Source organism: Trachurus trachurus (genome assembly GCF_905171665.1).
Source record: "Trachurus trachurus genome assembly, chromosome: 5".
Lineage (NCBI taxonomy): Eukaryota > Metazoa > Chordata > Actinopteri > Carangiformes > Carangidae > Trachurus > Trachurus trachurus.
This window is the reverse complement of record NC_139896.1, coordinates 36,805,512-36,828,749: the sequence shown is the minus strand read 5'-3', so window position 1 is coordinate 36,828,749 and position 23,238 is coordinate 36,805,512. Positions and strand designations below refer to the sequence as shown.

The 23,238-nt window shown below is 42.5% G+C and overlaps 1 protein-coding gene and 1 long non-coding RNA gene across 2 annotated transcripts in view; one reads left to right on the top strand and one right to left on the bottom strand.

The window, feature by feature from the left end:
* The window catches only part of slc2a1b (solute carrier family 2 member 1b), a 28,624-nt gene extending 11,540 nt beyond the window's left edge, over positions 1–17,084 (top strand). The window contains exons 2-10 of the mRNA XM_083972239.1: positions 1,995–2,090; positions 5,948–6,108; positions 6,292–6,532; positions 7,714–7,876; positions 12,653–12,840; positions 13,007–13,111; positions 13,310–13,411; positions 15,103–15,306; positions 16,297–17,084. Of these exons, the coding sequence (XP_083828365.1) occupies positions 1,995–2,090; positions 5,948–6,108; positions 6,292–6,532; positions 7,714–7,876; positions 12,653–12,840; positions 13,007–13,111; positions 13,310–13,411; positions 15,103–15,306; positions 16,297–16,497 (1,461 nt within the window). The 3' untranslated portion in view covers positions 16,498–17,084. The remainder of the gene's footprint in view (positions 1–1,994; positions 2,091–5,947; positions 6,109–6,291; positions 6,533–7,713; positions 7,877–12,652; positions 12,841–13,006; positions 13,112–13,309; positions 13,412–15,102; positions 15,307–16,296) is intronic.
* A 259-nt stretch (positions 17,085–17,343) lies between these two features.
* Positions 17,344–19,958, bottom strand: LOC310986378. The gene is made up of 2 exons (XR_014595407.1): positions 18,747–19,958; positions 17,344–18,104 (listed from the first exon to the last, which is right to left on the bottom strand). It is a non-coding gene; the product is annotated as an uncharacterized lncRNA (long non-coding RNA).
* Positions 19,959–23,238: the final 3,280 nt, after the last annotated feature.

Sequence of the window (23,238 nt, the reverse complement as noted above, 5' to 3'; positions counted from 1 at the left end):
AAATGAAAATAACTGCAAAAATGGCAAAAGCCTGTAATGAATAATGACACAGTTTGTTACCGCAAGCCCCTGACAGTCCCACAATGTTGTGTGGAACAAGCCTATATAAATGATATAAACACAAACTAAATGAATACAACACTAACATTATTTTTCTATTGTGGATTGTAAATGAAACCCGGAGAGTTTGCAGGTTGTCCGCAAAGTTTGAAGGGACTTCAGTTCTTATCGGCCAACACATACGCTGTGTATATCGCTATGTCTGAGAAAGCCTCAAGTCAGCTGATTCATCGGTCGGGGTCTACTTATCTTGAACCACAAGTTCACCATTTTGGCCCCACTCTCGCTGCTCTCATAAGTGTCGCTTCTCAGCTGTCGGCAGATTTGAAAAAAACAACTTCAGGTTGTCTGCTCACAAAGTTAACAATTATCTGGTGGACACAGTGGCGCAGTAAGCAGCAAGAGGAACAGATCTTCCCCTCAGACGTTGGTAGACAGCAGGAAATACTTGGCTTACTTTCATCAGGTGGATAGAAATATGTCTCCAAGCGTGCAAGTGTCAGTTAGCAACTTTAAAGGTGACGATGATGTGTCGGTGTTGATTTGCCAGCTGGTCTCTACTGCACCAAAGTGCAAGTAAACAATGAGTAACGACCAGTAGTAACTTTTAAACTGATATACAGTCACACCATAGTTTATGTTGTTAAGTTAATATTATAGTGAGCATGGATCAGAGGGCGTCAGGTGCTCATGGTATCTGCAGTTTGTGGCCATTCTCACTACAGAAAAACGTTCTAAGGATATTTATGTCTTTTTTTATTTATTTTTTTTAGATTTTTTGTCTGTAAATGACAAAGGAAACAGGTCATGTCACCAACCTTGGTGAAGCTCGGGCCCTTTGTTGCCACAACATAATGAACCTATCCAGTGTGAATCACTGGTAACGGATTGCTGTGAATCACAGGACTTTAAGCGAAACATTAATCATCCAGACATGACTGATTCTGAGATATTAGAGTGGAAATAATAAGCATCTCTAAATCTCTAAATTTAATCAGAACCTCGTGAACTCTGAGGTGGATAAATCTGAGTACCTCATGTCATGTCTCATCGTTCTCCATCCACACTTGGGGCTTCCGCTTCCCAAAGGTTAGGAAAACAAGTGGCGACATACTTCGCTCTGGTTTATTAACTTTTTGGTATGAGGAAAATTTCGACTAATCTACTGGGCTCTGCTGAGATCAAGCTTAAAATGAACTCTGTAATAACAGGAACAAGAAGACAGACAATAATATGAAAACACCTGGGTCTGACCTGGAGGCAGATCACCTCAGTTATCTAGACAACTGACTGATACAGAGAGTCACAACCAGACTTTTGCACTGGAATATTTCCTTATAAATGGTGCTTCTTATAACAGGTGTCTTATATAAGTCTTATATAAAGGTTTTGGTTTGTGTGTTGGTTGTGTCAGCTGGGGGTTTTAACATATTCCTCCAACACTTCCCTGTTCCTTTCGAGCCCTTCCCTTCAGGTGACACAAAGCATCTTTTATGGGCTTATCCATTTTCATCGCATTGCACAACATGGCCTTATACAGTTTATTTTCAAGATATTTCTGGATATTTTTCACAGTGCATTCATTATCTGGTTTATGAACACATGGTCAAAATAAGATTTGAGGCTGCCCAACCCGAACGGACTATTTTAGAGAAGCAGCTGATGCAAACTACAAAAAAAAAAAAAAAATCACAGTCAGTGATAGAGAGAAATAGTGGATGCTTTGTGCTCAAAACATGTCTGGGAGTGAAACTTCATGTCCAACTGTTACGGCCTGCCGCCCAAAAAAATGACGCACATATTAATCTTACTACAGTATTTGCACTCATTCCAATTCTTTGGCAAATGAATCTATTTGTTAACTGGATAAAATGTTGATGAACTGGTGAAGCTGGTCTTCTCACTGACTGTATTTTCTCTCCTCTTTCTTTCAGCAAATAACGTTCCCCTTGTTGATGTGTGTTGGAACAGCTGTCATCGGCTCGCTGCAGTTCGGCTACAACACAGGTGTCATCAATGCCCCGCAAAAGGTGAGTTAGACATCACTGCTCCAGCAGCATCTCCCCGTGACAGTTTTAAGGCTTTAGGTTTTAGCCATTAAGGACCAAGAGCTGTCAGTCCTACAGCTGATCACCCACCCCACCAGCCCAGTCCCAGTGCTGTCTGGTCACTTGTTAGATTGGAGAAGAAGATAGAAGAAAGTGGAGGGTGAGGAAGGATAAAAATAGCTACATTTAGGCTAAGGTCCAAGGACATCTGTATTAACAGACTCTGAGCGATTCCTGTGTAAAAGACTGTGTCCATGTCCAAACATGGACCTGTGCTGCCCAGTGAACAGGCTGGGAAAAGGCCTGATATGGAAAGTCAAAGGAAATGAAACACAGGGGGTAGATAGTCACCTATCCCCATAACAAAACAAGGTTATGGGGAAACTGTAGGTTTTATTAGCAGACAGGTACAGTAAAATGTTGATTTCCTGGGGAATGTCAATATTGCATTCTGTGTAAATAAGTCTGCGTTGGTCCGAACACACCCTGCAGCCACGCAGCTGTCTCTAAGGTCACAGGTGTGTCACCAGAAAGGCCAGAGCCCCGCCTGCTTCCTTCATTTACCTTTGGCATACTCTGAGTCCTCCGTGTGCTGCAGACAGACTGTCACGGTGATCTACAGCCACAGGTGTTCCAGGACTTCTCTCTGTGAGTGCAGACTGATTTTTATCAGGACAGCTCGTCCCCTATCATCATATCGTCAAAGCTGCCCTACACTTTGATGTGAAGGATCATTTGAGAAAGAGGGCAGCTTTCATCAGTTGTCTTTTAAAAAAGTGAGAAAACATTCCCTCATTGTGTTAAGCAAGAGCAGAGTGGGCTGCCCACACTTTAGAGGGGATTTCAAGCTGAAACTATTTGTGCAAAACTTGTCCAGTTGTCATGGATTGTGCAACAACATTAGTGGTGAAACTCAGAATAAAAAAAAGCCTTTTGTGATGTTTTGTAAACTTTACTATGGATATAAATGAGTACAGTCTCTCAAGAGCTGCAAATGATTATTATTATTATAATTATTTAATTATTGATTCATCCAACTGTTATTTTCTATATAAATCAATTTAGACATTCAGTTGACATTAAAATAAAAAAAGGCAAACCTCATGTTTTCCTCATCTCATGGGCTCATTAGTGCAGCTCTAAGTCGGTTCCCACTTGTTAGAAAGAAACTGAGACCGACGGGTATTTCATAACATTTAATCCTCTATTTTGCCTTGAGAAAACTGAGGTTGTTATTGTGGCAAAGATTTGACTCCCCCATGAAAACGGCACGTGTTCTTCTGCGCGGCGCTCACGCAGCGAGTGCATTGTAAGTGGCTGAATGAGGGGCTGCACAGGGCCGGGGGGGGGGGGGGGGGGGGGGGGATGTAAGTCGCCTGCTTCACACTGGGCTTGTATGAGCCTGCCCTCTGGGCTCCATGTCCCCTTCCCAGTACTCAGACTGAGCCTCACACACAAACTCCCTAAGGTCTGAGCTGCGTCACGTGCAAACAGTTCAGTCCTGAGTTGGCAGAAAAGTAGGTATTCAACACAGGCTCCTTAATCCTTTCTTAGTTAATGACCACTTAGGAGGATATGATTTTTTTTTTCTTGTTCTCTCCCTCTGCCTTTTCCCCATAGGAGGTCCCTCACCTCCTACCAGGCTATTGCTTAAATAAGACATTTTCCTTAGCAATTTTTTTGCTTGGTTAAATAAAGGATGATGATGATGATGATGATGATGATGATGATGATGATGATGATGATGATGATGATGATGATGATGATGATGATATAACTAACTAATGTATAACTGAGCAAAATACAACTTAACAGCAGCAACACCTCCTTTCAGTATGCAGTGATGCTGCTGCTGCTGCTGCTGCTTTTGACGCAGACACAGTGTTGAGCTTTAGTTTTCTGGCATCATTAAGTAATAATTCTGTTGGTCCTCCAGAAGCAATACATAATGAAAAATACTTCATATCACCTCCTTAGAAATAAAGTTTTTTTCCACAGGTGTAAGGATAATGCTCCCCGTGCATGTTGAATACAGCGCTCACCTTGACAGTCTGGCCAGCAGCCCGCTGCAGCAACATACGCTGACAGCCTGACAGCATGAATAGACGGCTTGTTCCATTGTGTGGCCCGGGCCAGCTGGTGGTTTTTGGGTGGCACTGTCTATTCAGTTGAGACTAGGGAGAGGGAGAACACAAGATAATGATGCAACTCTTCGAGATCAGCCATTCATTCAGTTCATCATTTTGGCACCGTAGCCTGTTAAGACACTCAACTGCAGTTTCGGTTCACTTCATCCACCGTATTTGAGATTAAGGCGGCAATTCAGACGTGTGGAACAAGCTCCATTTCCCGCCTGCAAAAAGCAGCTCTGAAATACTCACAGGAGGCCTGTGGATTTATCTACACTGAGGCCTTGGCTCCACCGAGGAAAGAACATCAGATTGTCACATTACATAATCTTGTTGCACTCTCTACTACTTCAGTGGTTTAGTGGCACCTGACTGGTGTCATCAAGTGTTTATCTGGAAGAACCAGCTCCCAGTGCTCACATGACAGCAGTGGATGGAAAGTTTTGATTTACATTTTAAATGGAAACTTGGTTTGGTGTGAGAAATGAGCATGGGACTTATCTTTATTGCAGTGAAATCATTAAACATGACATTTTCAAGGGAGGTTAAGGCCAGGACCCCCTTGCAAAAGAGATTCTGAATCTCAATGGGATTATTCCTGGTTAAATAAAGGTTAAAAAAAAAAAATGAAATACATCAATTAATTCTGGTCATGATGTTACTTAATGTTAAAAACCATTTAAGTCTGAATGAAACAACAAATATCAGATAATTTTCAAGAGCCTAGCACCCATATTTAAATAAACTGAAGACACACTGTATTGTGGAGAAAGGCTCTAGTTTTAGTTCCTATCATGGCTGCAAATGGCCTGCGGGGTTTTGAGCGAGTGTCTTTTTTTTAACATCTCGAACAGAATCTGGAAGTTGCGGTTTCATTTCAGCTCTCGTCCTTCCTTTCAAACGTATAAACTCAGGGATCAGATCCTCTAAATAAAGCAGTTTTTAAAGGGTAGATGTGAAGGTGAAGGTCAGGGGTACGGTACGGTACAGTGTATGATGATACACACCTCAGGAGCCCTCGATAAGTGACAGCTTTATTATTCATAAGTGGTTCTAGAGGACACTGCTGAGTATTTATTCCACATTCCGTCACTGAGCTCCAGTACATCAAGAGCTCTGGGACACTGGGTCAAATGCCAAGTGTTTCACAACAGAAATGGGTGATGTTACACTACTGCGGAGGCGCATGACAGCACCAGAGTTAGCAGTTAGCTAACTGCAGCGCTGGTACGGGGGGTCAGAGACATACTGCCCAAGTCACAGTTGTGTGTCTAGGGCTGTAGACAGGGTGGTGACCTTTCTGAATCATCTGAGAGGTGTCGCCATGACGCACACATAAACAGAGGCAGGCCCTGGCTGCTTGAACCTCGTCACCAGTTTGTCAACATACTGCAATCGCCTGTAATGGAGCCAGAAGAGAGGAGGAGCTACATCTGCAGCCACTTTAGTCATTGCTGGTAAACTTCCTGGTTGCCAGGAAATGGTGCTGCTCATACAGTGGTGCTGCCATCAGCTGGTCACACACACACAGATAGCAAGGGAGCAAGAGGAAATCATAAAGCTGCAATAATAATAATAATAATAATAATGAATTTAAAACTGTGACACTTCTAGGTTTAAATTAAATCTTATTTGTGTCGTCTTTTTAACTCGTTGATCCGTACAAAAACATTCAAAATGTGTCTCTTTTGTTTTGTTTTTATGGTGCAGATCATTGAGGACTTCATAAATACTACATGGACGGAGCGTTATGAGGAGCCCATCACCAAGGGCACCCTGACGGCCATCTGGTCCATCTCTGTCTCCATTTTTTCTGTCGGCGGCATCTTGGGCTCCTTCTCTGTCGGACTCTTTGTGAACACCTTGGGCAGGTAAGTGAATGAAAGTAAAATGCACGCCACAGACACCAGAAGCTGTATCAGAACAGTGTGAGAGCTGATCATGGTCAAAGAAAGTATAAAAAAAAGATGAACTGAGTGTCAGCGTGCACATCTGTAAATTGAAGTTTTGTCGGCAGCTTGTCTTAACTTCACCTCGTTCTTTGATGTCCACAGAAAGAACTCGATGCTTGCGGCAAACATCCTGTCCTTCATCGCTTCTGCTCTGATGGGCTTCTCAAAGATGGCAAGCTCCTGGGAAATGCTGATCATCGGTCGTTTCGTGGTCGGCCTCTACTCCGGCCTCTCCACGGGGTTTGTGCCCATGTACGTCGGTGAGGTTTCCCCAACGTCTCTACGAGGAGCCATGGGCACCCTGCACCAGCTGGGCATCGTCCTGGGCATCCTCATTGCACAGGTTGGTAGACAAATGATTTCCAGATGCTTTACAGGTGCTTCATGTTTGGGTTTTGGCATAGGTGTCATTTACGCTGGGGACATGTCCCCACCACTTTTTGTCAAGAACAAATTTGTTCCCACCACCAAATTAACTTAACATTATCCTAATGAAGAATGACGAAAAAACGTTGATAAACTATGACAGAATATAGGCAGCCGAAACATTGTGCACGGCGCCGCCGAAGCCAACTCGCAACAATGTAGCTTCGATTTAAGTAGTTCTCAGACTCTTTCTGTCATCTCCCGCTTCGGACAAAGAGGAGGAGCCACACCGTGGGGAGGGGGGGGGGTCGATTGTACCGGATAAGACAGCACCTGATATATGCTTAATGTTTGGGTGCAACAAAGTCACTGTTAACAAAATCAACATCTAACCTGTCCCTTCAAAATTAAGTTAGTGACGTGTCTGTTTGGAGCAGCTGCTGACAGATGTGCAGCTGACAGTGACAGTTTCCTCATCACTAAACCTGAGACCCCATCAGATCCTCCCTCACTCACGTCGTGACGACGGGACAAAGTCTCTTGGACATATTGTATATTCTGTGTTTTTCCTCTCTTTAACCAGCGTCTCGTTTCAGTTTTTGCCGGTTGGTCGTCTGGTGCTCCCGCTGTTTCTCTCGCGCTTGCCCACTCACTCACTCACTCACTCACTCACTCACTCACTCTCGATGCGCATATAAATGTTAGAAAAAACAAAAAGGAAAAAACACAGATGCGCAAATTGAAATGACCTACTGTAGTGTAGTCTAACAATTCAATGACCACAGCTGATCACCAGCTTGTCGTGCCACACCTGTCACGTCTCTAAACACAACTAGGGCTTTTTTTTTTTTTTTTGCCGCGGTCCGGCAGAGAATTTTTTTTTTTTTTTAAATGTTCGTCCGCATCGGGTCCAGGCTTCAACACTGGTCGGACCTGGTCTGGTCTTTGCTCATGTATTTGCTCAAACTTGGAGCCAGACCCGGTCCACCAGGAGACCAGAGTCTGGTTGAGAACGGCAGCCTATGACGGCCTGGGAGACGTTGTCAGGTGCGGTGGTACGGTGGCGAGGGGGGAGGGTTGGGGGCGGGGTGGCTGCATATGGTCATTGTCCCCACCACCTTTCAATGTAAACTGACGCCTTTGGGTTTTGGTTTTCAGGTGTTTGGAATGGACGCAATCATGGGCACCGACACCTTGTGGCCGCTCCTCTTGGGCTTCATCTTCGTCCCAGCTGTGATACAGTGCGTCCTGCTGCCTCTTTGCCCCGAGAGCCCCCGCTTCCTGCTCATCAACAAGAATGAAGAGAACAAAGCCAAGTCAGGTGAGTTGACATGATCATGTCTCCATCTCGAGATCCAAAACAAATCTTAAGCGTTATCGCCGAGAAGCAACCACAGTGGCAGAAAAATGAAGCCAATTCTGAAGTGCCAAAAACTTTAAAGAGCATATTGCAGGATAGACCCCCCCTTAACTCAATGCTTAGAAAATAATTTAGGAACAAGTTTTTCTTAAAATTATATTTTATAAATACACTATTGAGGCTTTTGGAGCCGTTTTTGTGAGAAAATTTTACTTCTGCATCGAAAAACGCTTAACTGAAGTGAGAGTGGCTGATGTGAACAATAGGAAAACAATGGATTCTGGTGCTGGTTCTGACCCAGAGGAAACTTTGAATGTGTATAATTACAAATATGACGGACCACAACCGTATAACTACGAGTCCATTATGCACATTAGAGAGCAGAGAGACCAGGGGGAGAATTAATGGCCAGAGGAGAGAGAAATTGAGCTGTGGTTTCAGGACAGTCAGTGGAGAGTTGGCTACGGATATAAATACTGCGCTCACATAACAACATCATACAGATTACTATCATGTATCATGCAATTAAAAAAAAATAGTATTGATTATCTAATACAGGTCGGAGTACTGATACTTACCAATGACAGAAACTAAAGAGCTTGTTTACGTGCACACTACGTGGTAGCGCTATACCATCACCGTCCGCGCGCGAGAGAAAGGCGAGATAAACACTGTCCTGAATACACCTATTACTTCCATGCACTAGAGCACTGAAAAGAGAGTAAGGACATGCATTGGTTCAATGGAAGCGCCTCCTGGTGGAGGAATATGGGTTTTGCAAAAGCGCCCAAGAACTGACATCTCTGCATTGTCGGTGAATGAGCAGTGTGGTGTTTTCAATAATTTAAGGACATTTATAGATCACCCACGTTAATAGCATCATTGAGGATCCTTTACAGATAAATATTAACACATAGGCAAGTAAAAAAAAAAATAGTTGTCTACATTAATGTTTCAATCTACATTTTGTAATAAACAAATTATAAGTATAATTTGATATTACCAAGACACCTAAAAACGAAAACACGGCCGTTTTCATCAATTTACAAGCAAGTGGGCAACACACATATATTGGAGTGAATGGGTTTTCTGGGCGCTTTTGCAATACCCATATCCTGCCACTAGGGGCGCAAAACCCTTACCACGGGAGTCCATGGTGGTGTCGTTACTCTCTTTTCCAGTGCTCTAACATGCACTACAGGCAGGAGCACGGACCTCTCCAGGCCAGCAGACATGTGTATGTTTGAGGCAGAAATAGTTTGTTACTCTGAGTTCTTTCACTCTATTTTATGATTTTTATTTTTTATGTTTCTTACTGATATCGTGATAGTGGTGTATAAAGGTGCAGTATACTGAAAATTATTCCTAATATTTTAATCACTCTGTAATTATAGGCCAGGTGCAAAATATTAGGGACACTAGTCAATATAATGCACCCTAATGTACACAAACACACACACTGACACATACAAGTATATAGTTAGGTCACAGACTTAAGATTTTTATTGACATTTAGTACACAAGTGTAACACAACAAAATTTTGCAACAGCATAAACATCTTAAAAATACTAAGTGCAAGAGAGAAAGAAAAATAAAGGAATACCACTTCACTGCATACAGCAGGCAGATTGTCCACTGGACCTAGCCTATGTAGGTTTTTCTATCTTTAACCAACAGTTAGATCTGAATTTGATGGTTAAACCTGCATGCAGCAGCAGCAGCAGCAGCAGCAGCAGCAGCAGCAGCAGCAGCAGCAGCAGCTTAAGACTGCCAACCAACATGTCCTTCATAAATTATGTTCATGAATTAAAGTTACCACAATTAAGCACATCCTGTACAACACATCTAAACTAAGTGTTAACTTACCAAACATTGCAACTATTATGCAGATGTGCCAAATGTTATTAATAATCAAAAGAAAAATATACCATATGACCCATCTGAAAATACACAGCACTCAAGAGTGCATACTTTCAACTAGACCTGTCTCAATCCATAATTATAATTTTTATTTATACAACATTTGCATCTGGCTCTATATCAACAGATCGAGAAAATCACATTGTGTGTGTATGAGTATGAAAAGCCTCTGTGGAGGTATCAACGTCCTGTATGAAACTTCCTCCTTGTTGCTGTCTTGGTAGGAAACGGAACCACAGGCCATTCCATCAAAATAAAAGCACCAAGCTAATAAAATGCGGTGAAACTTTTTAATTTAAGGAATATAATTGGCAAGAAAGTCCCCTAGCCATTAATTTAACATTTTGCTTTTATTGTTTTACAAGTTAAAGGGATAGTTCACTCAAAATTGAAATTTCACTCAGTATCTACTCACCCTCATGTGGACTAAGGGCTGGGAGAAGTTTCAGAGTCCTCCGTGCCTTCTCTGAGTTACAGGGGGTCTCGGTGCAGCACTGCACTGCCATATGACTAGCGAACGGGGCTCACTTTTCTTCGTCCAAAAAGACACACCAAAAAACATCCAAATACCTCCATAGTGCTCGTCTGCAATGTCCCTCTTGTATTGAAGCCCCACCATGAGAAATAGTTCTGAAAAAAATTAAATAAGTCTGTATTTTAAGCTTGTTTGTAGCGGAAGCTCTCAGTGTTGCTCTGCCGGAATCTTGCGCGATTTGCGGAGCCGTGAACTGGTTGTCAATGCACAAATACAGGCAAAGCAGTGAACTGAGACACTGGGAGCTTCCGCTACAAACAAGCTTAAAATATAGACTTATTTAATTTTTTCGGAACAATTTCTCATGTTGGGGCTTCAATACAAGAGGGACATTACAGACGAGCAGTATGGAGGTATTTGGATGTTTTTTGGTGTGTGAACTATCCCTTTAATGTCTATTTTATAAGTTTAATGTTGGTGAACACTTTTATTTTGGTGAATTTGGTGATTTCGGTCTCCGCTACAGACGGGAACCAGAATGCAGACAACATTTGGAGTAAGGGGCCGTGTCCACCAAACACGTTTTTAGCGCTGACAGCGCTCTCAGTGCTGCTTTCCCAGCGCTTAGCGCTCTCTCTCTCTCCCTCGTCAGAATGCCGCTGTTGCTAGGTTACAAAACGAGTCCTCTGACACTTCCGTGTTCCTGCCTTGTTTAATATGAACACTACAACGAGTGTCAGAAATACACAATAGCATTAGCGGCAGCTTTTGACATGGACCCTGAGGTCGGCCTACCTTCAATACAAGTGTGGGCAGAGTCCTGCACGGGTCCAATTTTGGAAACCCGCGCCCGCCCCACCCGCAGGTTTTTAAGCGCGTGTCCCGACCCGTCACCCGTGATTTTTTTTGAATTCAACCCGGATCCAACCCGCCCGTCAATATTAAGACCCATTGGGGCGGTGCGTGGCGCAGTGGTTAAGGCGGCCCCACATGTAGAGGCTACAGTCCTCAACGCAGGCGTCCCCGGTTCGAATCCTGCGTCGGGCAGACCTTTCCTGCATGTCATTCCCCCTCTCTCTGCCTCCCCCTTTCCTGTCTATCTCACTGTGTGCTATCAAATAAAGGCAAAAATGCCAAAAAAAATATACTTAAAAAAAAAAAAAATATATATATATATATATTAAGACCCGTTGCCCGTGAGATCGCCGTCATCACCGGCTATAACGGGGGTATAGCCCCCGAGAAAAAAAAGCCGCACTCTTTCGCGTCTATTTCTGGAGCGGAGAATGATAGCGACGTAATTCTTTTTTTAATGAAAGCAGGACCACACCTGCAAACTTTTTTACATGCAAAAACACAACGTTTATACTGTTTATACCGGTTTACTGTACAGTTTATGAGTTCAGTGGTGTGTCATAAGGATTCCAGTCATGTACCATAGATATTTGATTGTTTTTTGAGTGTTTGTTGTGGTTGAAAGAATTGCCCCCTTTAGCGTTGTCGCTATCCCTAGCGCCGGGTAGCCATGGTGTAGCTCCCCCCAACACTGGATGACCATCAGGACAACGATTTAGGGGTCAAAAATGACCGGAATTCTCCTTTAACAGACACCAGGCTCTTCGCTTGTCCGAAGAGCCTGGTGACGCGAGGCTAGGAGTTTGTGCAACCACCATATACTAAATAATTTACCATATCCATGATAAATCATCGCAATCCAAAACTGCTGTAAACACACTGACTCACTATCTGACAGACAGTTATCTGCTCCCACACTACGGCAGCGGCTAGCGTACAACTCTACAACTCCCTCTCATGACGTACGCAATGTTGAAAAAAAGAGAGTTTTTAGACGCTGTGCTCAAAACTATCACTTTTTCGGTTAAATTTGTGCCCTTGTGTCTTGAAAAACATTTTAAATCCTCACTCAACTTTTCAAATGGTATTTTTCACACAAGATTATTTTTTTTGTTAGTTTGTAAACAAGTATAAAAAAAACAGTTCTGATTTCAATTCCTCCTTCATGACAACTGTATGGAGGGTGTATTTTTTATATAACTCACTTGTTTAACATTTATTAAGGCATAACTGAAGCTGTGGTCACCCTTTGCCAATATCTGTATTTGGTGGGAGTTTGGTGGAGGTGGTGGTACAGTAGGCTACTAGAAAAATGGCAATGGTGTAACAGCTTCAAAACTGTCCACGATTGTCCATTGCTGTTTACAGATTTCAAAAGTGTAACCTAAAGATAATAAAATGTCAGGGGAACAAATAGCTGAACTGCATCAAGGAAATAGTTAGTTAATAGCAAGTTAACCATCTGTTCTTTCTCCACACCTTTCAGTGCTCAAGAAGCTCAGGGGCACCACAGATGTGAGCACTGATATGCAGGAGATGAAGGAGGAGAGCAGGCAGATGATGAGGGAGAAGAAGGTGACCATCAAGGAGCTCATCCAGTCACCCCTGTACCGCCAGCCACTTATCGTCGCCATCATCCTGCAGCTCTCTCAGCAGCTGTCTGGCATCAACGCTGTAAGTTTCCTTCTCTGATGAGAAGACAGAAATTCATGCAGTAACATCACTTTTCCCTGGCGTGATTCATTTACAATCACATGCCCATACATCACAAATAGAAGACGATCTTAATACCTACATGGCAACAGCTCATGTTTATTCTCTGTCGCTGCCGTACATGTAGGTATTCTACTACTCCACCCGCATCTTTGAAAAAGCTGGAGTGGAGCAGCCTGTGTATGCCACCATCGGAGCCGGTGTCGTTAATACAGCTTTTACTGTGGTGTCGGTGAGTACAGTATGACATTTTTTTTAAAACATGAGATTGTCATAACAGTACAGATGAAAAATTAAAAGGATGCTAGCCTCAGGACTGTTTTCACCTAGAAATAATTAGTACTCATGTGTTCTTACAGTGCATAGTTCAGAAATCACTTTTAGTCAGTCAATGTGACAATCCAATCTTTTTCTTTGTTTTTTTCGGTAGCTGTTTGTTGTTGAACGTGCAGGACGTAGGTCTCTGCATCTGCTGGGGCTGCTGGGAATGGCTGGATCTGCCATCCTGATGACTATTGCCTTGGCTCTGCTGGTAGGTTTTTCAGATTTCAGAATTATTTTATTTTTTTAAAATGGGAACAGTACATATTAATGGACATTGACATGTAAATATGTGGGATTATAGCCCAGTGGCTAATTTCCATCCCCAGTCCCATTGGCAGGTTGATGTTAGACATAAAAAACAATGACAATAAAAAGTACAAGAGGCAGTACTAGGACAATAAAACACCTTGACATCTTACACCAGACATAATGAACGACATACATAAACCACCAGTTAACTGACCATAGACCAGTGATCATCAACTGGCGGCCCGCGGGCCAAATCCGGCCCGCCGAACCTTCCAATCCGGCCCGCGACTGAGTTCTAATAGTTAAAAAGTAGCTATTATATTTCTCCGTCTCTGTTTGTGTGTGCCTGTAAGTCAATGCGCTGGGACACGGAGACACGCAGACACGCTCAAAGTGTGCGCCTGTAAGTCAATGTGCTGGGAAAAGGAAACGCCTTGGTACCCAAAGCACCGTGCATGAAAGTTTAGGGAGCTGGACTGCAGGGTTTTCCCTGCCTGTCTGCAGAGGCCAGCTGGGTGAGTTTGGCCGCCTTGGTTAAACCGGGTGTGCACGGGCCGTTCAGATGTAGCGTCTTTTGTGCACTCAAACCCATTCAGTGTAGATGCGTGTTATGCACGCTCACAACCCAAAAACGATGCGGTAGCAGCGCGTGTTTGATGCCACTCGGTTGTTGTTGTTTTTTTGTGCACGTCTGTGGCGCACAGCTGCACGGACCTAGCCTACTTCTCTCTCTGGTGTTCAATTCAATTCAAACAACTTTATTTATCCCCGAGGGACAATTGTCTCGGTTCCCCCTCGGCCTGTGTCTCTCCTACTGTTTCCCACTGAGCTCTGCCTGTGTGTGGAAAAACGTCGCCTCCGAGATGTTGAATGTGTATTATAGAAGAGAAACACTACTGACTACTCAGGACTACTGACTTGTGTCATCAGAACCGTACGTCAGCCTCCTTTCATATTTAGGCTGAAAATCACAGGGCAAGTCAGCAGTGTAAAGCTCCAGCATGTGGGAGGATCTGAAAGTCCAGCTGTCAAGATTTTTCATTTTATATCATACCAAACACCAAAGATATGTATAAATGAAAATTATGAGTTTAAAGGTAAAATATAATATAAACAAATACATTATTAGGCAAAAAGGTGAATTTAATTTCAATCTCTGCCTATTTGAATGTCCGGCCCCCAATGTGTCTGTTGAGAAAGATTCTGGCCCTTCAACAAATATAGTTGATGACCCCTGCCATAGACGGTTAAAAGAGTGGGTAAGGGGACCAAAAGATTACTGAGAAGTTATAAAGCGCTACAGTGCTAGTTAAAGTGCTGTTTGCTAAAGTGACGAGTGCATAAGTGCAAGATTGAATTTAATGTGATTGCACAATGCCCCAATAAAGTGCAGGATAGACTTAAATTGCACTATCCCATAGCACACGATTGCACATGCAGATGTGTGTCCAATATTGCACAAAGTTTGTATATATAAATGTATTATGTACACACCATTGTATGAAATTGAGATACATATGTATATGTATACACAATACAGAAAAGGAAGGAAAAAAGAAAACAAATAAATGCTTGTCACAACGTACATACGCAGGGATTGTGTTTAAAGTGATCTTTAGTAATGTGTTCTCTTGTGCTTTGCTCTTGTAGGACCAGCTCAAGTGGATGTCGTATTTGAGCATCGTGGCCATTTTTTCCTTTGTCGCCTTCTTCGAGATTGGACCGGGTCCCATCCCCTGGTTCATCGTGGCAGAGCTGTTCTCACAGGGGCCCAGGCCTTCAGCCATGGCACTAGCTGGCTTGTCTAACTGGACCGCCAACTTTATAGTGGGAATGGGCTTCCAGTATGTTGAGGTGAGTAGAAAAAATGTAGAAGTAATAATAATAATAAAAAAACCTCAGTGTCATTGAAGTGACATGGTAATTTCTTAGGAACTAAAAGTTAAATTACTATAAGTCAAAGCTATTTTAGTTAGATTTTCCTTTGAATTTATAAGCAGTTGTTTTCAAAAGGATAAGAATCTCTATACAAGCTCCATTCAAACCCATTAATCACTGGAAGCTCATGAGGTTAAACCAGGAATTTATTTTAAATTCACTGGAACACTACAAAACTAAATATCCTCTATTTTACCCATAAATAACATTCATTTGAGGTCAGACTGAGGTCAGGTGATCAGCCTGATAAGTTATAGGAGCACATCCCACTAGATTTAATAGAGAATAAAGAGTATTGTGTCGTGAATGTGAAAACTATTGCAGAGAATAAAATGCACGCAAAGATTCGATATAAGGGTAAAATAACTGAACTACGCTAACTAGCCACAGGGTGGCAACATTACAATTTGACCAAATTCAAAAATTATATTTGTTTTTACCCTCTGATTTCACCTTCAGACACAAATCAATCACATGATTCAAATTCATTAATTGACACCCACTAACTATACCAATATGTTTGCGATCATTCCACAACTGAGCCTTTAGTCATAGAATTCGGGTTTTGTGCTCCTTCACCCAATCATCAAACCATTTCACAACTTCAAAATAAAAGCCTTTTTTTTTTATATTTCATCTGACTGAAGCAGCTTGATCATCAACATTAATGATGACAGTGACCACAAAGCAGGAAGTGATGCTTTTTTCCTGAATACTTCAAAGTTTCACCCACTAAACTTTATTTAAGTTGATACAAAGATCACATTAGGTTTTTTCTCCATGTTTGATGTGTATTTACAGATAAAATGAATTCTTCTTTCATACTCAAGTCAAATCATCAGTCTTGAGTCAACCCTGTTAGGATTCTTCTAAATATCTGTTTCTCCCACTGATGTTTCTTCACAGGAAGCGTGCGGCCCTTACGTGTTTATTATCTTCACCGTGCTGCTGCTCGTGTTCTTCGTCTTCACCTACTTCAAAGTGCCAGAGACCAAGGGCCGGACGTTTGACGAGATCTCGGCCGGCTTCCGCCAGACAGCTGCCACGGGGGGAGAGAAGCACTCACCGGAGGAGCTCAACAGCCTGGGAGCTGATTCTCAGCTCTGAGTGACTGCTTTCTTCCCTTTTTTTAACTTTCTAACAAACTCTTTCTCAGACCCATGGAGGGACGAGAAAGGTCTACTAACTAGCAGTAGACAGGTCTTTTTGGTAGAATAACTATCACACTGTCACCACATTTCAGGCGTCATTACCAAACCAACAGCCGGGCGTGATTCTCCTTCATGACGTCTTCTGCTGCCCCTGTTATGAAACTTAAACAAACAAAAACTCAATGGGCACTGTGTCGCCTGGCGGATGTTGTAGAGAGGGTGGATGAGGATAGATGGGGAAGATTTTTAATATTTTAAAGAAAGGAGGAGGAAAAGGAGTGTCTACATCCATCAACCAACCTTTATTTTATTTTTTATTTTTAAAGAAAATAACTTTTTTCACTGAATATATTACTGATATGTTCTTATGCTCTGTAGCATGTTACAGTCAGTTTGCTACGGTCAGTGCTGTAGCTGTAGCGATCAGTTCACTGTGTGTTTGTTGATCATATACTGTAATGATGTATCACTGTAGACTAGCACTGTAGATGCTGCACAGCTTAACTTTGTCTTTCTCCACCAGATGGGGCACTGGCCTTAAAAACAAAATAAGTTGATTGCACCTTTTGAAGTTACTGAGTACACATTCTCATATGTTGGTGTTTTACTGTGAGGAGTTTAGTGTTTGAAATGAAATTTAAATAGCAACACTCCACGTATTATACTTCTTATTTTTATTTTTTACATATTATTGTCACTGTCATTTTTATTGACACTTATTGTCATTTTTAATCTGATTAATATTCGGTCATAGACAAAATTGAGTAATATATAAAGAATCCATTCATGCCTTATTCATGTGTTTTTACACCATTCCTTTTTATCAGTACAGCAGGTGGGATTAATGCTGCCTCTGTGCAAGGTTGAACAGCACATGCACAGATCAGCACCAGAGCGCTGAACTTGGCAGTGAAGTCAAATAAATAAATCATCCAGCCATTTTAGCAGGACATGAGATAAGTACTCACTCACAATCAGCAGCTGCGAAACCAAAAAAAAAAAAAAGACTAGTCTTGGAAAAACCAGAGTTTAAGTGCCCGTCTAAAACAATCAGCCCTCTCCTGCCTTCAACCTTTTCAGCCTTATCACGTCGGAGCAGCTCCAGGTCAGATTGGCCTGATCGAGACTGAAAGCTTTTGTCAAGTGGACGATCTTCACTTTTTTTCTGAGTTGAGATAACCCGTGGAGCTTCCAAAGTCTGGTGAATCAGCCTCAGAGCTGTCCTTTTTTCTGGATCTTTTCACACAAATGAGAGCTGCAAGTCGTACCTCTGCACCAACTATGAAGCATCTTCAGAAAGATGAGAAGAGAGAGGAGGGTGGGAAAGAAAAGAAATAATGGGGACCAACATGAATGTCAGCTTTTGGAGAGGTTGTCATTATTTGAAAGTGCTTGTCACCAGTGTGCAGGTCAAACTCCCAGGTTTCCTTGCACTCCGTAAAGTCCATTATTTGTCATAGGAGGTGGACACTTGATGCCCTGGTGTGAGGCTCACTCTGTGCCTTGTACAGTGAATTCTGCAGTATTGTGTAGCTCTCTCTCTCTGTGTCTTTAGGTTGTGTACTGTGCTGTACACCAGTGGTTCCCAACCTGGGGGGCGGGACCCCCCAAGGGGGTCGCCAAAGATCCAGGGGGGGTCGCGAGGCCCTCTTGATTTTAAGGGGTTTAATAATTTTAATGTAATTAAAATGTTAAATAAATGAGTAGGCTAAGCATTTAATTCATATATGTGACAAAATCAACTAAGTTCAAGGGCCACATTAAACATTTATTTGTGTATTTAAATAGATAAACAAATAAAGTATAGGCCTATATCAATAGATGATTGAATATCAACTGTTTTAAAACATTAAATACATAATATACAGCAGGGCAATATCAGTCACAATGAATTTGAAAAACAGCATGGAACAGTGAGAAAAAATCTGTGTAAAATTACAACATATTTCTTCAGAACTTGTACTTTTAAAAACACAATTATGTTTTTAAAAGTACAAGTTCTGAAGAAATATGTTGTAATCATACACAGGTTCTCCTGATTGTTTGTTCCATGCTGTTATTAAATTACTGAAATATAATACAGTATTTCATGTAAAAGAAGTTATGATGATACTTATTTTATTTAATTTTACAGGGGGGGTGGGGGGGGGTCACCAAAGTTTTCAATGGTAAAAATATGGGTCCCTTAAGAAAAAGGTTGGGAACCACTGCTGTACACAGTGGCTGGTGGGGAAAAAAAACAACTCATCTGGCTTTCTTTGCCTGTATAAGTCGCTGTCTGTGACTGCTGTATCACTTGTTCCTTCTCTTTTTAATATATTGAGGAAAGTTTATCTTTGTAGCAGCACTTTATTATTCATGGTGATATTTCTTCATCACAAAAACAAACACTTTGAGGTTGTTTCAGTGTGTGTGTGTTTTACTTTCCTTTTTTTTTATTTTACTCAGTGTGGAAACTTTGTTACTGCAGAGAGACTGAAGTACTGCTGACAAATTACTTGATGTTTCTGAAATGGAAATGTGTGAAATTGTGTCATATGTTCGTAATTATTACCGTGTTGTATAGAGCACATTTTGCCTTTTACACACACACACGCACACACACACACACACACACACACACGGAGGTCAGTTGTTGGGTAATATGGCAATAATCATAATCTGATGAGGACAAATCCAACCCAGCAGTCAAAACCCATTTAAATCATTCCATAATTGGTTGTTAATTATTGTACATAGTAGATCTTTGTAGTCTGTTTCTTGTCATTCAGTGGGTCACCTCACTTGTCCTTGAAAGCACTGTAACATCCACTCTCTATACCTTTGTGGCTTTCACCTTTGTGGCTTTCACGTTTCTTCACCAGCAAACTCAGTGTAATGGCACCAGAAGTTGCCCCTTTGCAAATACCTGAACTGTATTTTATGTACTACATAATGTCGATCCACACTCTGCTTGGGCATTTCGTTTTGAGCGTAGCCTGTTGCCTATGAAATCTTTTCCCTATAGCACAGGTTGGTGGTCTCTAAACAACACTACAGGCTCATTCACTCCAAATTTATAAAATATTTAAGTTTTAGGAAGTTTTATTTTGATAGATAAAATAATTATTAGTACTGTAGTGTTGAACATCTCTATGCATTTAGCTTGCCTCCTATACCCATTTGATTTGATATCTGAGGATATGTCGTGGCCTAACTATGATAATTCTAATTTAAATTTCACATGTAAGGATGGTTTCAATGAGATGCAACCAGTAGTGTTTTCATTGTTAGTGCACAGAGCATATTCTAATGTTTGTAATAAGAAAAGATCTGTGTGTATGGTGCTGGAATGTGAACCTTTGCCAGGGGAAATCTAAATTGTGATGGATGCTGATCTGAATGCTTCTACAGTCTTGTCTTGTATAAGTGATTTAATGGTTGAATAAAATAAATCATACATACAGATTTGAAGTTTTGGGGTCATTCGGTAACTGATTTATTTATTTATTTTGCCCATTAGGGGGCAGTAGAAACAAGCTGTGAGCCAACACTGACACTTTTACATTTGAGTAGAAATAGCAAACACGGCTTACAGAGGAATCTTAGGGACCTTTTAAACCTTCAATTGCTTCTCACCGTTTTAACTCCAACACCAAGTATGACCCTGCAGGTAAGCGGTTGTGCATAACCTTGGGTCAGTGCTGTTAGCGCAAGGCGACTCTGAAATGTGGTTGTAAAGTAGCTAGAGAGGTGACCCACAACTTCTATCACTGGGTCACAGCCATTTGAGACTTCACCCTATAGACCTCCAGTTAGTGCAGCAGATTAGTGAGACAATCGTTCACTTTGGTATAAAAGCATGAAATTTGGCACAGATACTCTCTAAAGCCATTTTCCCACTAAAATTAGCGGGTCGACGCGGGTTTTTTAAACGCGGGTCGACCCGCTAACAATCGGCATTTGGCCCCTTTCCCATTGACCAAAATGAGCCGAGTCTGACCCCCCCGCTGAGGGATCAGACAGAGCATAAACCAGTCGCCCCGCTCTCATCCGCGGTGCAAGAGACACACACAGTCATGCCACAGCCGCCCGCCGCGGAGTGTCCGTCCGCCGAGGCAGACTCTCTGGCTGGCTGACCTGGAGCACCAGGACCGCGGAGGACAGAGAGTCTGCTGCGGCCGGATGACGGACGTCCGCGGCACAACACGTCAGTTAAACAGACTGTCGCTTCTTTTCTTTTCTTTTCTTTATTTCTATCGTTTTTGGTCAGTGTTCTCTGATCTTTTGATCCCAGTCTCGGATGAGAGCAGAGCGGAGCAGAGCTTTGTTTTGGTACGTGATATGAGACGCGACCGGCGCGATGACGTAGCGTCACGTAACGTTCAGTGTCATCACGTAAATTAGCGGGTTGACGCGGGTCTGGCGTTCCCACTGCAAGCCGTTCGGAGCCGAGCCGATTAAAGGCAATTTTAACCCGCGTTGCTTGCCGAGTCGTTTGACCCGCGGCTCGACGCGGCTCGGTGCGCCTTTCCCACTGCCACCAAAAGCCAGTTGTTAGTGGGTTTAAACGGGTTTTTTGGCCAGTGGGAAAGGGGTATAAGGGTCACTTTTTGGGAAAAAGATGTTGGCCATGCAAAAATTCTAAATGGCGGCCATTTTTTCAAGATGTTCTGTATTTAGTCTAGTAGGAAGAGGGGGGTTTCATGTATCCCCTGAAAATATACTTCTAAACAGTGTTTCTAGATTGGAAAAAATGTGTAGAAAATGATGAGCTATGTTAAAAAGTTGTCAGAATGTCCCATGTATCATTTTTATGCAAATTAGTGCCGCCATTATCGAAAAAACCTAATTTCACTATATCTCAGCCAATATAACTGAACAAATAAGGTGTCTACACCCATGTTTTGAGGGTCAGAGATCATAATAAAACTATTCATAAAGTGATCACATGTTGGTGGCATGCTAGTAAGCAAACCTAACCCTTTTACCAATTACAAGACGCCAATATTGGGGATACCAAATAAGGTGTCTAGACAGAGGTTGTTGTGTGTTTAACCAAGGTTTATTTGGATCAAACATCATAATAGAACTCTTGTTGATGTGACCACTCTTCTCTTTCCCATGCCAGATAAACAGTCAAGTAAATGGTTCTCCACTATGCATCACTCATCATCGTTTTCACTGAAATCATCAGAGTTAAACTCATCCTCTCCTTCCTCTTTCTCATCCTCTTCCTGTTCATGCTCCCCAGTGTCATGGGGATCAACCAGTGAAGTTGGTAGGATAGGACCACAGGACCATCATCATAGGGTTTTGGTTTTTCCAGAATAGGTTCATCAGCTCGCTAGTACAAGGCACGGTAGTTCACATGTCGGGCATGTGGCTTCAGAGCAGAGTGGCATGGAGGAAGGCGAGCCAGGTCAACCTTAGACTTGGAAGTGAGTTTCTTGTCCTCCCCCACCATGTTACGTAGCAACTTGGCAGGGACAACATCCACTGAAGACTCACAACTCTGTCCAGACATCAGACAGGTGAATTGCTCCAACTGCCTCAGCACCTCAGATCTCAGCATCAGCATCTCAGGCTTGACACTCTAGCAGTCACTGAGTTGACTGAATACGTGAAACCTGTGATTCTTCTTCAAGGGCCCCACCTTCCTTCTCCCTTTGATGGCACTGGTACAGTCTTCTCCACTAAACCCAAGAAGAGGGGTGCGGTGGTCTTCTCCCAGGGATTCTGCAATACTACTACTGCCTGGCTTCTGGTGCACCTGTCCCCATTGATGTTGAGATGGACGTGTTACAGTACGAGCAGAAGCTGTGGGCAAGGCTGCTAAAGCTGACTTCTTCAGACCCCTACAGTGTGAAGATCCAGGAAGCTTCTTTAACCCAACACCAACAACTCCTCAACATCTCTGAGCTTGCAGAATCCCTGGGAGAAGACCACCGCGCCACTCTTCTTGGGTTCTATGTGTTCAGTGGAGAAGACTGTACCAGTGCCATCAAAGGGAGAAGGAAGGTGGGGCCCTTGAAGAAGAATCCCAGGTTTCACATATTCAGTCAACTCAGTGACTGCTAGTGTGTCAAGCCTGAGGTGCTGAGGCAGTTGGAGCAATTCACCTGTCTGACGCCTGGACAGAGTTGTGAGTCTTCAGTGGATGTTCCCTGCCAAGTTGCTACGCAACATGGTGGGGGAGGACAAGAAACTCACTTGCAAGTCTAAGGTTGACCTGGCTCACCTTCCTCCATGCCACTCTGCTCTGAAGCCACATGCCCGACGTGTGAACTACCGTGCCTTGTACAAGCGAGCTGATGAACCTATTCTGGAAAAACCAAAACCCTATGATGATGGTCCTGTGGTCCTATCCTACCAACTTCACTGGTTGATCCCCATGACACTGGGGAGCATGAACAGGAGGAGAAAGAGGAAGGAGAGGATGAGTTTAACTCTGATGATTTCAGTGAAAACGATGATGAGTGATGCATAGTGGAGAACCATTTACTTGACTGTTTATCTGGCATGGGAAAGAGAAGAGTGGTCACATCAACAAGAGTTCTATTATGATGTTTGATCCAAATAAACCTTGGTTAAACACAAAACAACCTCTGTCTAGACACCTTATTTGGTATCTCCGATATTGGCGTCTTGTAATTGGTAAAAGGGTTAGGTTTGCTTACTAGCATGCCACCAACATGTGATCACTTTATAAGTTTTT